The 16,424-nt window shown below is 35.8% G+C and overlaps 1 protein-coding gene across 1 annotated transcript; it reads right to left on the reverse strand.

Annotated features, from left to right (window-relative positions):
* Positions 1 to 825: 825 nt before the first annotated feature.
* On the reverse strand, positions 826 to 14,416 carry LOC128223921 (neurotrypsin-like). The gene is made up of 9 exons (XM_052933390.1): positions 14,292 to 14,416; positions 13,179 to 13,338; positions 10,767 to 10,939; positions 9,837 to 9,972; positions 9,144 to 9,313; positions 7,441 to 7,585; positions 4,853 to 5,043; positions 3,129 to 3,264; positions 826 to 2,126 (listed from the first exon to the last, which is right to left on the reverse strand). Exons 1-9 carry the CDS (start codon positions 14,347 to 14,349, stop codon positions 1,943 to 1,945), a joined length of 1,353 nt encoding a protein of 450 aa, XP_052789350.1. The 5' UTR covers positions 14,350 to 14,416; the 3' UTR covers positions 826 to 1,942.
* Between the last annotated feature and the right edge of the window lie 2,008 nt (positions 14,417 to 16,424).

Below are 16,424 nucleotides of genomic sequence, written 5' to 3' on the forward strand. Positions count from 1 at the left end.
CTCAATATTTTTAGGGTTATATCTGTATTAAAACGTTTAAGATATCCATGTTTAAACACGGTATGTCTTCAGGATAGTTAAATCAATGGAATGATAAAACGATGGAAACTTCAATGACAAGGCCAGTATCCTTATATTTAGCATGGAGCCTGGCACAGAGAGTACGTTTTTATTGAAGAGTTCAAGTACTTGGGGTTGGGGTTTACCTTTAATTTTTATTATGTTTTTTTTTACGTTTCCTCAGGTTAATGCATATTTTGATAAGATTTACCATTTTTTTTTTTTACTTTATTCGGGATTGTTGGGATAAGAGTGAGGCTGTGCACAAAAACTAGTAAATATATATTTTGCTGACCGTACATTGATTAACACTACTAGTTTGTTGTATACATTTTATATGCTGTGTGTTGTTTAGTAAGTGTTGCGCTGTTGATGTTGATCCGTGTAGCTGGTATGTTGATGTGTATGTTGTTGATCCGTGTAGCTGGTATGTTGATGTGTATGTTGTTGATCCGTGTAACTGGTATGTGGATGTGTATGTTGTTGATCCGTGTAGCTGGTATGTGGATGTGTATGTTGTTGATCCGTGTAGCTGGTATGTGGATGTGTATGTTGTTGATCCGTGTAGCTGGTATGTGGATGTGTATGTTGTTGATCCGTGTAGCTGGTATGTGGATGTGTATGTTGTTGATCCGTGTAGCTGGTATGTAGATGTGTATGTTGTTGATCCGTGTAGCTGGTATGTGGATGTGTATGTTGTTGATCCGTGTAGCTGGTATGTGGATGTGTATGTTGTTGATCCGTGTAGCTGGTATGTGGATGTGGATGTTGTTGATCCGTGTAGCTGGTATGTGGATGTGTATGTTGTTGATCCGTGTAGCTGGTATGTGGATGTGTATGTTGTTGATCCGTGTAGCTGGTATGTGGATGTGTATGTTGTTGATCCGTGTAGCTGGTATGTGGATGTGTATGTTGTTGATCCGTGTAGCTGGTATGTGGATGTGTATGTTTTTGATCCGTGCAGCTGGTATATGGATGTGTATGTTGTTGATCCGTGCAGCTGGTATGTGGATGTGTATGTTGTTGATCCGTGTAGCTGGTATGTGGATGTGTATGTTGTTGATCCGTGTAGCTGGTATGTGGATGTGTATGTTGTTGATCCGTGTGTCTGGCATGTGGATGTGTATGTTGTTGATCCGTGTAGCTGGTATGTGGATGTGTATGTTGTTGATCCGTGTAGCTGGTATGTGGATGTGTATGTTGTTGATCCGTGTAGCTGGTATGTGGATGTGTGTATGTTGTTGATCCGTGTAGCTGGAATGTGGATGTGTATGTTGTTGATCCGTGTAGCTGGTATGTGGATGTGTGTGTGTTGTTGATCCGTGTAGCTGGTATGTGGATGTGTGTGTTGTTGATCAGTGTAGCTGGTATGTGGATGTGTATGTTGTTGATCCATGTAGCTGGTATGTGGATGTGTGTGTTGTTGATCCGTTTAGCTTGTATGTGGATGTGTGTGTTGTTGATCCGTGCAGCTGGTATGTGGATATGTTTATTGTTGATCCGTGCAGCTGGTATGTGAATGTGTTTATTGTTGATCCGTGCAGCTGGTATGTGAATATGTTTATTGTTGATCCGTGCAGCTGGTATGTGAATGTGTTTATTGTTGATCCGTGTAGCTGGTATGTCAATATGTTTATTGTTGATCCGTGTAGCTGGTTAGTGAATATGTGTATTGTTCTTCTGTGTTTCTGGCTTTGGCCCTGTGTCAAGTGAACGTGATTAATGTTTAAGCTTCCGACTACTAAACTAGTTTCTGTAGTTTTTCATGTAAATATTTCCATATCTTGAGCAAGGAAAATCATAATTATAACATAATACTTTCGCTTCAACTTAATGCAACATCGTCAAATCATTCGGACATGGTAAATATCTACATAAAACATCAGTTGCATGTCAGCATGACGTAGCCTTTACACTCTGTCGATGGGTGGTAGGAAAGGTAACTGAACTGGTGTTTGATGTGACAGTCGATAATGCTTTTTGTATTTGGATTACAAATTATCGATCCCAGTATTTCCGTATCCAAATCATCGCCATTTGTCTTAACTGCGAAGCTTCCTGTACCACTGCAAAAGAAAACATAGAAGAATAGATTAAGCTTCAACGATTCATCAACTGTTGTCTTAAATGCAAAGTTTTCGATATCATGTCAAACAAGATATAAGAACAAATCGATCATAACCGATTCGTCGACTATATCTTAATGTCTTATTGTCTTAATTTTAAAGCTTTCCATAGTACTTCAATTAGAGTAAAGTAATGTATAAATCATGATCTATTCATTGACTGTTTTCTTAACTATAAAGTTAAAAACAGACAAACATACACTTCTAACATTTGAATGACTTTATGTTGTTTTAATCACCATCACCTATATTTTGTCATTGCAGTGATTTTTATACGGCAAAGGGAAGTAACCACTGTGAAAAGTTTATAAAAAAGTATGTTATCACAAATTGGTCATACGCAATCAAATGAAAAACGTTATAAATTGAGTTGCCATAACCGAAAATATATCCAAAGTCTCGAAGTTTATTGTACACTCTTCACATACATTACATGTAATACAAAGTTAACAACAAGTGAACGAACGAAAATAAATAGGTCAAGCTGTGTAAGTACGTAGAAAAGAAAACACACGGTATTATATAAATGTATATTTATAGAGTAAACTAAGACTTATACTATAGATATATTTACATCCTATGGCAACAGCTTTAAATCGATGGGTGAAAAGCATTTAAGTGACATTCAATCAAGACGTAGTTAGAACCTTTTCGCATTCAACCGTAGAATAAAACTGATGTAAGGTACCCAATTTTTGACCTTTCGCCAGCCGCCAATCGAAAAATGAGCTTACCATTAATAAAATTAGATGTTTTTTATGAAAAAGCACATGATTGCATTATCCTCTATCGAATGCAACTATCATTCAATACAGTTATTAGTCAACAGTCTGTTTGATTGACCACTGGCGACTCAGGTCAGTTGCTTTGGCGATTGGGTAAAAGGTGTAGGAATACTACTTTACTAGACTCGTCCATGTATACAGTTCATAATTGACTTACTGAAAACCAAGCACAGTACAGACGCTATTGGCTGTTTCTGGAGTAAAGTAGGCGTCACAGACCGCCCACAACTGGCCGTTCACGCCCACTTGTATAACGCCACTCGCTGATAGGCTGATATTTTCCAGTGTGTAGTCTTAAAATAGAAACTTTATGTAAGGGGAATAATAATGCTTAGTCAGCTATCTAAAAGTAAAAACATGAAGCAATGGGTTAAGACTGCTATCACAGCGGGGTTCTTTAATGGAAACGTCATGATGTACGTAGATTTTATGCTGTCTTATTCGTTAATTACTGTTACCGGTCAGTCTATTTATAAACTAGAGTCATCTTACTTGGTTATTTCAGAAGATTGGATGGTTGAGTACCATAGTATAAAGTCTCAATGCAATACATCAAGTAGTTGCTGAGATATTAACCTATGTGTGCCTACATGCAAAACCTTAACCAGAATTTCTAAGTCAAATAATAAAGGCCCATTATCTGCATTATATTTAAAAAAGTGTAATCTTACTTCATTAATTTAGTAGGGTAGATAGTTGGGAATACATATCTAAAGTTTCAATGCAATACATGATATATTTGCTGGGATATTGACTTAAATGTGATTACATGCAAAACCTTAACCAGAAAGTCGATAAATAAAGGGCAGTTATTTTGCATTAAATGCAAACTAGAGTTATCGTACTTGGTTAATTAAGTAGGTTGGATGGTTGAGTACCATTGTATAAAGTCTTAATGCAATACCTGAAGTAGTTACATTAACCTATGTGTGCTTACATGCAAAACTTTAACCAGAATTTCTAAGTCGAATAATAAAGGGCAATAATTTGCATTAAATGCAAACTAGAGTTGACTAACTTGATTAATTAAGTAGGTTGGATAGTTGAGTACCATTGTATCAAGTCTCAATGCAATACTTCAAGTAGATGCTGAGATATTAACCTATATGTGCTTGCACGCAAAACCTTAACCAGAATTTCTAAGTCAAATAATAAAGGCCTATTATTTGCATTAAATGCAAACTAGAGTTATCTAATTTGGTTATTTAAGTAGATTGGATGTTTGAGTACCATTGTATAAAGTCTCAATGCAATACCTCATGTAGTTGCTGAGATATTAACCTATGTGTGCTAGCACGCAAAACCTAAACCAAGTTGTGACGCCGACACCGACGCCGACGCTTGGGTGAGTAGAATAGCTCTCCTTATTCTTCGAATAGTCGAGCTTAAAATGTAGTTTATGTTATTTAAGAAGCAAATAAATACAACTGCTTCATAAGTATAGTAAAAATATTTCATTACCTCCCTTTAATACATCATATCGTAATAGTAGCGTCGTCATGGTTTTTTTGTGTAATCCATGCAAAAATAATATAAAGGTTAATCCAAATAAATTAAAAATAAAAATAACCTCGATGCTAAAATGCACTAATACATCTTTATAGTCAGTTGACGGATGGGTTACCTTAATAAAAATATAAATAATGCGAAGTTGTCTGCATATTAAAAATGACATTAATTATTTTACGTATTATACGAGAAATATCTTTTTTCTTACAACAACTCTTTCCGCAGTGGACAGATATTGGTTCAGAAAAAGCAGTATTTGATAAGCAGATTGATAGCTGAATTGTATACCTTCTGTATTCTGTGCGTATGAGTGCTATCTGGTTTAGAGATGACCTAAAGTGCGAGGGAATGCGTATAAGAAAAAAACTTTACCCGAGCAAAATAAAGCCACGTGAGTTAAGCTATTTGACATGTGGTAACAGCCTGAATATCCCTGTGTGACACAGTATTGGAGCTCGCCCTGACACTCTTCTATGTATTTCTCGTGACCGTTACAATTAACGTCTTGCTTGTAGTAATATAGATTTTTGCCAGGATGCGCACGACTGGAGAAACCGACATGGCTGAAACATAGTTTGTTAAGTCCAAGAAATAAAAATAGAGTAAATAAAATGTCGTGGTGATCATGACAATTACATATATAGCTTTTTAATTTCGACAGAAGCCAAAATTAATGCGTACACGTGAGTTGAATGGACTCATTAATATAACTTGTATTGTGATTCAAATTACATTTAGGAAAGCGCTCACATGTGTCATTCAAAGTTTGAGCGTAAAACGTTTTACTTTCATGTTTCAGCATAGAGCTTTGGGTGTCATATATATGTTAAACTCAAATCTATGGCCAGCTGAACAACGATGGCCAATCCATGAAACTTGGCCGTTTTATCTTACAACCCTTGCCAATTCCTGAAACGTCTCCACAACATTGGCTAAAACGACGTCACAAATCTTTTTGTATAACGTCGTCTGATAAATAAGATGATAGGCATACTGCCAGACTAAATTGGTTGAAAACTAAATAAAGAAACAATTTGCAATAGATAAATAGTTTGCGCTGTTTTTTGCTAAATATAGTCTTATTTAATCCTGATTGAAACAAGGGACTCGCTCTAGCACAATTTTTCCTGGTTATGCATCTGAAAACACTTATATTATTACCATTTTACTCTTTGGAACTGAAATTGAAGACCCCACCTCTGTTCATATTCAGGTACCTAGCATCACTTTCATTATAGGGACTCATACACAAACAAAATGAGAACTTAACCTTAAAGACTTTTGTTGAATTAGTGTACTAACGCTATTCAAAATCATGGACATTAAAACCAATATTTCAGCATACATCAAAATTTGTTGAAGGGTTCCAGCCGTCATTATCTTAGTTTAACAATCCTTATGATTGGCCACACCTTTTTCATCATACAAAAACTGCATTTTACATGAGTGTGTCCATTGTAAGTTGCCTGCAAGAAAACAAACGCTTCAGTGAAATTGGCTTATTTCGCCAATAGTATAACTAAATGACTTAACTTTACCTGTTTGACATTTTGTAACCCCCAGAAATTGAATACCTTTATAGAAATTACAAAATGCAAATAAACCGAGATTATAATCTGAATTAAAGCGCACAGCGTCGTCATGATATTTGCATATCTAAAGACATCCTTAATACGAAAACATCTGTGTTGCTTTATATACATAAGATTTCCATTGTTTAACAAAGAAGGTTTTGTTTTGATTTCCATCCTTAAAAGAATACACTTACATATTCATAAAAAATATTTCATTCCGAAGCTAGATTATATTCAAGTGAAAAAAGAAAGGTTATAAGACAAATAGTTTTGTTATATCAAATCGGCGATTTTTCACTAAACAACATTGATATTTTTTCGCTTGCATCACATTTATTATAGAAAAAGGAGCTTAATTTTCATATTCATATGAAAATGTTCCGTATTTCTCTAGTCATTTCTCCAGTTTTTATCCGGCAACTGCTCAAGTTCCAAAGCGCTATGCTCCGTCAACTTGTCTTACTGGTTAACATATAGGGAGTCAGTGCTCGGAGAAGTGATTTCGATGGAAAATTCCACATTAAACATCGCGTGGACCTCGGGATTTTATCAGACATTGTCTGAGACTTTATCATATTTATATTTTCACTTCATTTTTTCTCACTAATTTTCAATCCTACGTGACACTGGTCTTTTAAGCCTAACTTAATGTAACAACAATACGCATACTTTTTCTATATCTATAAGGTATTAGTTTTATATGAAAATAAAAGCGGGGATGTTGCACACCCCCCCCCCCCGCCACTGACTCTATTTATATGGTATGGATTGCAGGTGTAGCCAAGGTTGTGGAATGAGTCACGGCTGTGGGACTTTCCACCACTCTGAGTCTTACATTGTATAAAGCTGAGATAAGCTATCCCCAGGTTAACTTAACTAGTAAAAACCTTTCAATTTCAAAGTTAATTAAAAAAAATGATAAAATTTGACAAATCATCAAACATTTTGGTTAACTTTGACCGCACCAAAGATTTAACCAGTTTAGTAATAAACTTGTTTAACCATACATTTTTAAATTATTTGTTTTGGGCAACACATTAATAACATATTGAGAAAAGGAGTGACAACAACCTTAGATGTACCATGGACCTAAGCAATACGTCACACCATTGGTGCCGCCGTTCTATTTTTGCCACCGGAAACCCTATCTCATTAAAATCAGATCACCAAAACAAGCTTCACGACGTTTCTCGTTGTACACAATGTAATGAAATGATGTGAACGTAACGATATGTCTTGAATCAATTGCGAAAACATTTTGTTTAGTATTTTGTTGATTACTTCACATTACTTTGTTTTATACAATCTATTTCCACTTGTTTCGGTTTATTTATTCTAGCTTTGAGTTAGTAATGCTGTGATATGAATAGTTTTGTAGGCACTCACCCAAATCCAAGAATAGAACACATTGTCTTCGCCGTTGTTTCCGAAACATTACCAACGAAGTCATACAAAATGTTGTCATGGTAACCGACTAGTATTCCCTCGTATGAACGATTGCCCTTGATCTGCTCCAATTTGATTGGTCCGCCTATGGAATGTATTGGGCATTTAAAAAGATGACGGTATTCATATGAATACATAAATATTATTCACGCCAGTAGCCGTATTCAAAAACTTAACAGTATTATCTCAGTGTTTTGTTTTGACAGTGTAACAAATTGACCATAGGCTAAATAGAATCATTGGGGCATTTCGAAGGATAAGGGTATTTATTTCAATTATAGCCCAGGACTACACCATTCAATCCTTTTAGCACCACAATCGCTTTGATAATTTGTATATAGCAATCTTCTACACAGTGATCTTCACTGACGAGCGACGTTAAGGGTAAAAACCGCTGTGTGGGGTTAAATCATATATGCTTTTTTCGTCTTTTTTTTCTTTTTGTTTTGTGCAACTCAGATTTAAAAGTAGCTTTTAGTATGTACTAAAATATTATTTGTTGTTTTGTTTCGACCTTAGAAAATGTACTTTTATGTTAATTTGTTATTTGTTCCATGTTATTTGTAAACATGTTTTAATTTACAACTCTTATGATTCATATTAAGTCATGATTTGTTTTCATAAACCTTGAAACCGTATATCTATATATAAGAAATTGACGGTTGCGTCAATTAAGGGATTCAAAAACCAACTTAGATTTAAGAGAAAATACAGTGTGTTTTGATTTGATTGTAGACTGAATTTGCCAATAGAATGAACGGATTTATGGAGCCATGTCTAAGGTTTGGGGTAATGAATAACGCCCAATAACTACACTGCCCCCATCCTTCAGCACAGTAAGCGCTTTGATAAATTGTATAACGTAGTGATCTCCCTTGATTCAGAGCAAAGGGAAGTAACTGCAGTGTGGAGTTTTGTCATATATATATATATATATATATCCGTTGATGAGAAACTCACGGTTGCTATGAAAGGCAATGTAGGCTGTACATGCATGTTTATTTTAAAAACTATTTAAATGACACTACTGACAAATGGTATCCTATATATATTCGTTGATAATAGGTTATGAAGGCTGTCGTTGCAGGTTCAATTTAAAAACATGAAACTACTGAAGAATGGTATCACTGTGTAGCGTAATCAACAACCATAGGGTAAGTATAGTTTATATAGTGGTCAAACATTGCTATAAGTGTTATAAGGGATTCGATTTTAGAACAATATTAAGGGTTAGGGTTAATTACTTAGGGCTGCAGTTGGTCATGAATCCCCGCCATCATTTTCCACCACCAACTATTTCACCTCCACCAAATAGTTCGACCATCACGATCAACAAAAAGGTATTGTTTATGCTATAATAGGTGCAGTTTTCTTGCATACTTAACATGTGTTTCCGGTCTGCATAAAGCGAACTTAAACCATATGGGTGTTAATTCAAGCAGATAAACGCGCCATTTGAAACTATTTAAGTGTAGAACATTTTTCCAAATTAGTTTGTGTTATGCGAAACGAAAAGCAAAATCAAAGAACTTAAAAGAAAAACAAATATTTTCGAACTCCGTTAAATTGCGATGTTTGTATGAACTATGTGACGTCAGCTTTTTCCCACGTGCTAAAATTCAAATAACACTTATATTCCTTACCATCGCAAGCAACACTGACGACGTTAGCCGGTGTGCGTGACGCGGCGTAGTCCCCAGAGTGATAACATTGCTCAAGTGAAAGCTCGGTACCCGTGCACTGGATGTTGCGAGTATACAGGGGTAGTTTTCCCGCGCCATAATGCGTGCTGGTGTTATAGGAGCGAACTCCGCTTCAGGTGGAAAACATGGGGTTATTTAGGGTGAGTATGAATCCATTACAGTATGAATCTAACACAGTGATATATAAATAAATATATAATAAATGACAATGGTATTTAGAGCAAGATGCTTAAACATGTGTATATATTTTGTGGGGTTTTTAATTGTTGCTGTTTCTGCATATCTAAAAACTAAAGAAAAACGTTAACGCTCGAAATTTGTTAGAGATATTCAGACATATTAATCGAAATATGAAACAACCAGATTGATTATCTTTCTATTTACACTATACACCTGATTGAAATAGTTTTCTTAGTTAATGGAAACCGTGAGATTTCTCAGGAAAAACTAGTGGCTCTTTGCTGAACTGCTTTAAATGAAGTTCGTAGAAAATATAAATGTTTCCACAATCGATCTTTATAAATCATACACATTTGATAATTTATGGAAACCAGTTCTGAAGAATTCTAATTTCCGCTACATTTGTGCATTTATTGAACGAAAATATATTTGCTACCGATGAATTATACTCACCGATATCCTAGTGATGTACACGTGACATTTGCCGCCTTTTCATCAAAGGTACGCCCGTAGACGACCTGCAGTTGCCCGAACAGTCCCGCCTCTAGCCGACCCTCCAGTGGGGAAGGACCGTCTACCAGTTGTAACGCTGTAATATGAACAGCTCATTCAATAGTTGTGTTCATTTCATTCGGCTGTCATTTCCTTCACATCTACATGAAGTCACTGCGCATGCTCAGATGTATAATGCATTTCTCTTACGTTTAAAACTGAAGTAGCGCCTATGTCTTTTAATCTGCACCTGACGTTTATAAGTGATACGTAGTTATTTACAGTGTAAGACTGTATGTGACTCAAAATTGATTACCCAAACGGCTTACGAACCAAGCAACGGAATGACTAGTAAACTACATCTGGCCCAAATTTCTCTAAAATTCGTTAGCGTAACCAAATATTTTCACAAGAATCTTATTCATTTTTGCACAATTATTTACTTTAACTTGATAATATTCAATAAAATATATAAGCTGCAGAACTTTTCAGAAAAGATTATTACCCAAACAAAAATACAGTCGAACCTCGTTGGCTCGAATTCTCAGGGACCGGCGAAAATTTCTCGAGCCTCGGAAAATTCGACTCAAGCGGAACTGCCTACCATTAGTATAAACAAACGGGTCCTTTACATACAGTTTGAGCCCACTGAGTTCAAGCCAACGAGGTCCCACTGTAATGTTCTTAGCTTGATTATGTTATAAAGGACTTAAAACTGTTGGAGAAATCTTGGCCAGGGGTGGTATTCAATATTCACTTAATGGTAATTTTATAGTCATACTTCATTGACTTCATTCGCTCGATTGGTCAGTGATTAATAACAAGTAATCCGAATACCAGTTCCGATTTTCCTAAGTAAGAAAACTCTGCCGCAGAGCTTTGCTTTGATACCTTGACAGTTTACGGTTTTAAAGATGTTGTCATAGTCTGACTGCGGATTTCCTGCCTGGAGTTCGCATGATGTGTTTAGCACTTGCAGTGACATCATATCGACGGGGCAGCGTCGGATAGTAAAGGCGGCATTCGGTGTTCCGAAATCTTGGGGCTGCATCACAGATTCATTCCTACAGAAACAATATACTTAAGGGCATTGCATCAAATGGGCTTCACAACTGTTTGTTTGCTGAATGTTAAAATGTATACACAAAACATCATTATTCAGGCTGCCTAGCAGTGTTTCCCATACAATATGAGTTTTATGCCAAAAGAAAGATTTCCGCATCAGTTTTAGATCGTTTTGTAACTTTTTGTTTATATCAAAGCAACATTTGTTTTAATGCCTTTTTATACCCTTTTCCTCAAACCTGCCAAAAACAGAGCCTTGAACAAACAGTTTCAAGTTGTTGAAACATTAGCATCTTAATAAGGAACATTGCCATGCCTATTTAGGATATTCACCAATGTCGTTTATATAACATTCATTGGTTGATTAAACAGACAACACTTGTTTGCTTCTTGCAAGATCTCAATATATGTCACAGAGTGAGCTCCAAATGTTATATTTTTACGTGTCGCGTAGTATAACCTTTACTTTTAGTGTTGACGAGGTGAATTTTATTGCGATATTTCTGTTTTTAAATGCCTAAAAAAGATATTAAAAGGCGTATGTTAATCGAAGCTTTTCATCAAAATGTGCCGTGTTGGCTGGTGCGTCATGTCATTGACATTGTGTCCCAGCACTGATGTTTAATTTGGATGTAAAAGCGTGCTCAAATTTCAAAACAGTGCAACATATCAAACTGTTATTCCATTTTGATTTATTTTTTATTGCACTTATTATTCTCTTTAAACCGCCAAAAAAGCATACAATAAATCAGATGTCGAGATTTACACATTGCCTTTCCCACAAAGATACACCTCATATGCAGGTTGTAGAACAGTCAGTGTAGCATAAATGGAAAGTAAACTTAAATAAATTGTGTTAAACTAGCCAAGACATGATACTACATATACAAGTCCTATGTTCGAGGATGTCTAGAGGTGTTTTTATCCAATTATAGCGGGAGGTGCAGTCGATAATCAATGACACCCCGACAAGTTACAACTGATTAACATGATCTAATAAGCTCTACCTCGACATAATACAACGTTCACATATCCGAATCAGTTACAACTAATGAATATGCTCTCAAGAGCTCTACCCCGACGTATTTCTACTTTTCCATATCCGAATCAGCTTTGCACCAGAAATTTACAACTTATGAGCATGCTCTAATTAGCTCTACCGTGACATGTTACTTCCTGCACATATCCGAATCAACTTCGCACCGAAAAGTTACAACTTATGAGCATGCTCTCATGTGCTCAACCGCGACATGTTACTTCTTGCACATATCCGAATCGGCTTCGCACTGGAAAGTTACAACTTATTAACATGCGCTCATATGCTCTACCGCGACACCTTACTTCTTGCACATATCCGAATCAGCTTCGCACTGGAAAGTTAAAACTTATAAACATGCGCTCATTTGCTCTACCGCGACATGTTACTTCTTGCACATATCCGAATCAGCTTCGAACCGGAAAGTTAAAACTATGAAGATGTTCTCATGAGCTCTACCGCGACATGTTACTTCTTGCACATATCCGAATCGGCTTCGCACTGGAAAGTTACAACTTATGAACATGCGTTCATTTGCTATACCGCGACATGTTAGTTCTTGCACATATCCGAATCAGTTTCGAACCGGAAAGTTTAAACTTATGAACATGCGCTCATGAGCTCTACCGCGACATATTACTTCTTGCACATATACCAATCAGCTTCGCACCGGAAAGTTACAACTTATGAACATGCGCTCATGATTTCTACCGCGACATTTTGATTCCTGCACATATGCGAATCAGCTTCGCACTGGAAAGTTAAAACTTATGATCATGCGCTCATGATCTCTACCGCGACATTTAAATTTCTGCACATATGCGAATCAGCTTTGCACTGGAAAGTTACAACTTTTGAACATGCGCTCATTAGCTCTACCGCGACATGTTATTTCTTGCACATATCCGAATCAGCTTCGCACTTAAAATTTACAACTTATTAACATGCGTTCATGAGCTCTACCGCGACATGTTACTTCTTGCTAAATCCGAATCAGCTTCGCACTTAAAATTTACAACTTATTAACATGCGTTCATGAGTTCTACCGCGACATGTTACTTCTTGCAAATATCCAAATCAGCTTCGCACTAAAAATTTACAACTTTTGAACATGCGTTCATGAGTTCTATCGCGACATGTTACTTCTTGTCCATTTCCGAATCAGCTTCGCACTGGGAATTTTCTAGTTGCATACTACTTACACATATCCGAATGTCCTACAAACGAGGTCATCTAGCGGATCTCGAAAATTGTACCGGGATATGTAACGGACGGCACCCCAGGTGTCGTTTACTTTCGCTTCTAGCAGTCCTTCGCTAGGTACAATTGACCCCGACAGGCGAAAATCTTCGACTATTAATCCTAAAAAATACATATACTATTAGCATAACTTACAGTCATACATAAATGTCTAAATAGTTAAGCATATTTGGACAACGGTGCCCCAAGACAAAAACCCCGACAATCGAAAATAGTTCACTACTTTCAAGACATCAGCTGCATTATAAGTATAGCGTTTATATGAAGAGCTTTACCCTCGTTGGCAATTATGTTCACATGAATGCAAATACCGACGGGGATTGATTGTTATCATCCCATGTCATGAGCTGGAGTACATTTACCACCGAGGGTATTTTAAGTCATATAAACGCAACAAATAATTTGTCCCCGTGGTTATGTTGGTTTTGGTTAAACAGTTACTGATTTGCATTTAAACTTAAAAGAGGAGGAGTTTTGTTATGTACACATGCTTAATTTATCATGTCTACCTTATTTTTAGCATTTTAGGCATGCTGTTTTTACACAGGACTGAAAAAACTTGATATACCTTTTTGTGTCTGTTTTTTTTTTTTTTTTTTTTTTTTTTTTTTTTTTTTTTAATATTTCACAAAGCTAACATTTCTTTAAGCTGCATTCACACAGATTCAACTTTTTGATTTTTTTGTCTTGGAACGAGCCAATTTTTGCGAAAATCTATGGGAACCAGTTATATAAGACCGCTGACAAAAAATAGATCTCAGATTTTTATATTTAAGTTAAAAAATTGATGTTTTATTCATTTTACCATTTTGCCATAAAACATTAATTTTCGAACGGAAATATGATAATCTGCGATCTGATCTTTTGTCAACAATCTTTTTTCATTGGTTTGCAGATATGTTCGCAAAAATTTGCTCTTTCCAAGACAAAAATAAAAAGTTGTAAACATGGTATATCTGTCATTGTGCAGCTTTAAGAAACAAATATCCAAAGGTCGCAAAATAATACAGCCAATATATTGTCAGTAAAATCCAATGTAAATATATTTTACTAACCGTGTGTCCAAGGAGATACTGAAACAATCCACAACAAAGATAAATAATAGCGAAGCATCTTGAAGTCTTCTCATCAAATGCCAACTGTATCGTTGAACATTGGTTAAAAAGCGTTTAGATTGAAAATCAACGATATAGTTGCTGATAATTTACGTTGTATTTTGATGGCATACAACTAGTGGTTACAGAATAAAATCTAACTTTAAACAAATGATAACGTTGCGGGCGAGCTGTCCTGGTTTGTTTCGTTTGTTTGTCTTTCTTCTTTTTTGCGTCTTTTTAATCAGTGCTAATGGAGTTGTTTATCTCTTTAACTAAACATTCCGGTGTCGCTAACAAAACAAGCCGTTCTACAATCGTAACTACTTGTCCATCTCAGGCAAGCTCGGAAGACTATTATTTTGGATAATAGTCGACAATGTTCAAAATGGTCTTTGAATATGTTTTTGTACAATTATATACACATAACATGTAAACGTTGATAATATAGGTCTCAGACATCTAAGTAAATTCACTATTTAATCTAAAGACAATTTACCAATTTTCACGCGAAATAATACTGATTTCTTGTGCATTACGACCCTCCCCGAGACAGCATATGGGGAGAAGGTTTCGCATGTGTATTAATTATCAAACAGCGTTAGAAAAACTGTTAAGTTTCTTATAAGAAAAATAATCAGGCGGAGGTAACCACTGTGTATTGGATGAAGTGACCAAATACAGTTTATCTGTACAAACAGTTCGATGAAAATGTAAACAAAAGAGTAGATCAAATGAATCCAGCATATTCAGCCTGTTTTTTTTTTAAATAAAAAAACTATTCAGTTTCAAAACCTTAAAATATGGAAAGTAGCGAATAGTCTGAGATGGTAAAACCATGCTTTGATTCACTGGCATGTATCAATAAAGAGAAACAAGGCATGTAACAATTAGTAGGCACGTCCTATTTGAAGTGATTTGCCCTATTTATATCATAGATTATGAAGCTATGCATACCAACATTCATTTGTTCATAAACCGTATTTCACTTTGCTGACGTCACTTCTAAGAAGTATCTTTCCGTAACTTTAAGATGTCGTCATAAAACTAGCATATGCCAATCAAAAAAACATTAAAATATGCATGTAGTAGCGTGTCTTTAGAGTGATTTAAACCACCATTTTAGGAGTTCAAGAGTTATGAGTTACTTTCAGTTTCTTGAAGAGACGTTGCTCAAATCGAATCGAGAGGAATACAATCTTCCGGATCAAAAAGCTATACTTTTAACCCTGAATGTATCAGAAATATTATTTACGCCATCTCTGCCTTATACTGCGAACTATGGTTTCGTTCTTAAATTAATACATGTGTGTATAGAGTGGTCTAGTGGTATCGGTATATGTCTCTCACCCTAATGGATGAGTTCTCTACCGGGGGCGGAATTCAATATCGTTCTTATGCTTGTACATTAGCATTTGCATTAAGTAATTCCATTCAGTCCATTGACCTTATCTTAAAGGTAAGTAAAATTTAAGGCTTTAATTGAATTCCGTCCCGTTGCCTCTTAAAATGTACACTACTTCTGGTTTCTAACCAGAAATGGACTCCAGGACTTGGCATAAGCGTAACCTTTCGACCTGCATTCCTCCCTCAGAATCGAAATTTATATGGTTGAAGTGTTTGCAGAAGGAGTTGGACAGTCCCATCAGACATTTTAAACATTTTCTTGTCCGAAATGGTGCATTTTGGGCATATATTGCTATATTTCTCTACCAAATTGAAATAAAAGTAAACTTGGAAGACTTTATACGGTGGGGGTGATGGTTGGGCGCAAGATGTGTCCCCTGGATACGATAGAGGACTCAAGCGTGTTACTTTAAGCCATCAGATTTCGGCAGCATCGAGACAAAAGAAATAATTATAAACTAATTAATTTCTAGTATTATATTTACTTCTTAAATATATTTGAACCGCCGACTTTAATAAATTGCTAAAAGGTAATGCTCAGCGTTTTATGTTCATATCAACAGGATCTATTTTTCATTTTGTTCAAATCAATTGTTATTCTTTAGGTGATCGATGTAAAAAGTGATAAAAATATCCTATGAATTTTACAAAACCTTGTCTTAAGATACATTAAAACACTGTTGTTAA

This window comes from Mya arenaria, chromosome 17, assembly GCF_026914265.1.
Source record: "Mya arenaria isolate MELC-2E11 chromosome 17, ASM2691426v1".
In the NCBI taxonomy this organism is placed as follows: Eukaryota; Metazoa; Mollusca; class Bivalvia; order Myida; family Myidae; genus Mya; species Mya arenaria.

What these genes read in the sequence shown, in the direction of transcription:
- LOC128223921 (XM_052933390.1), bottom strand. Translation starts at nt 14,349, where the DNA reads ATGCTTCGCTATTATTTATCTTTGTTGTGGATTGTTTCAGTATCTCCT. An exon ending in AGTATCTCCTTGGACACACG is followed by an intron (nt 13,339 to 14,291) that starts GTTAGTAAAATA and finishes TGTATTTTTTAG; the next exon opens with GATTAATAGTCGAAGATTTT. An exon ending in TGTAGGACATTCGGATATGT is followed by an intron (nt 10,940 to 13,178) that starts GTAAGTAGTATG and finishes TTGTTTCTGTAG; the next exon opens with GAATGAATCTGTGATGCAGC.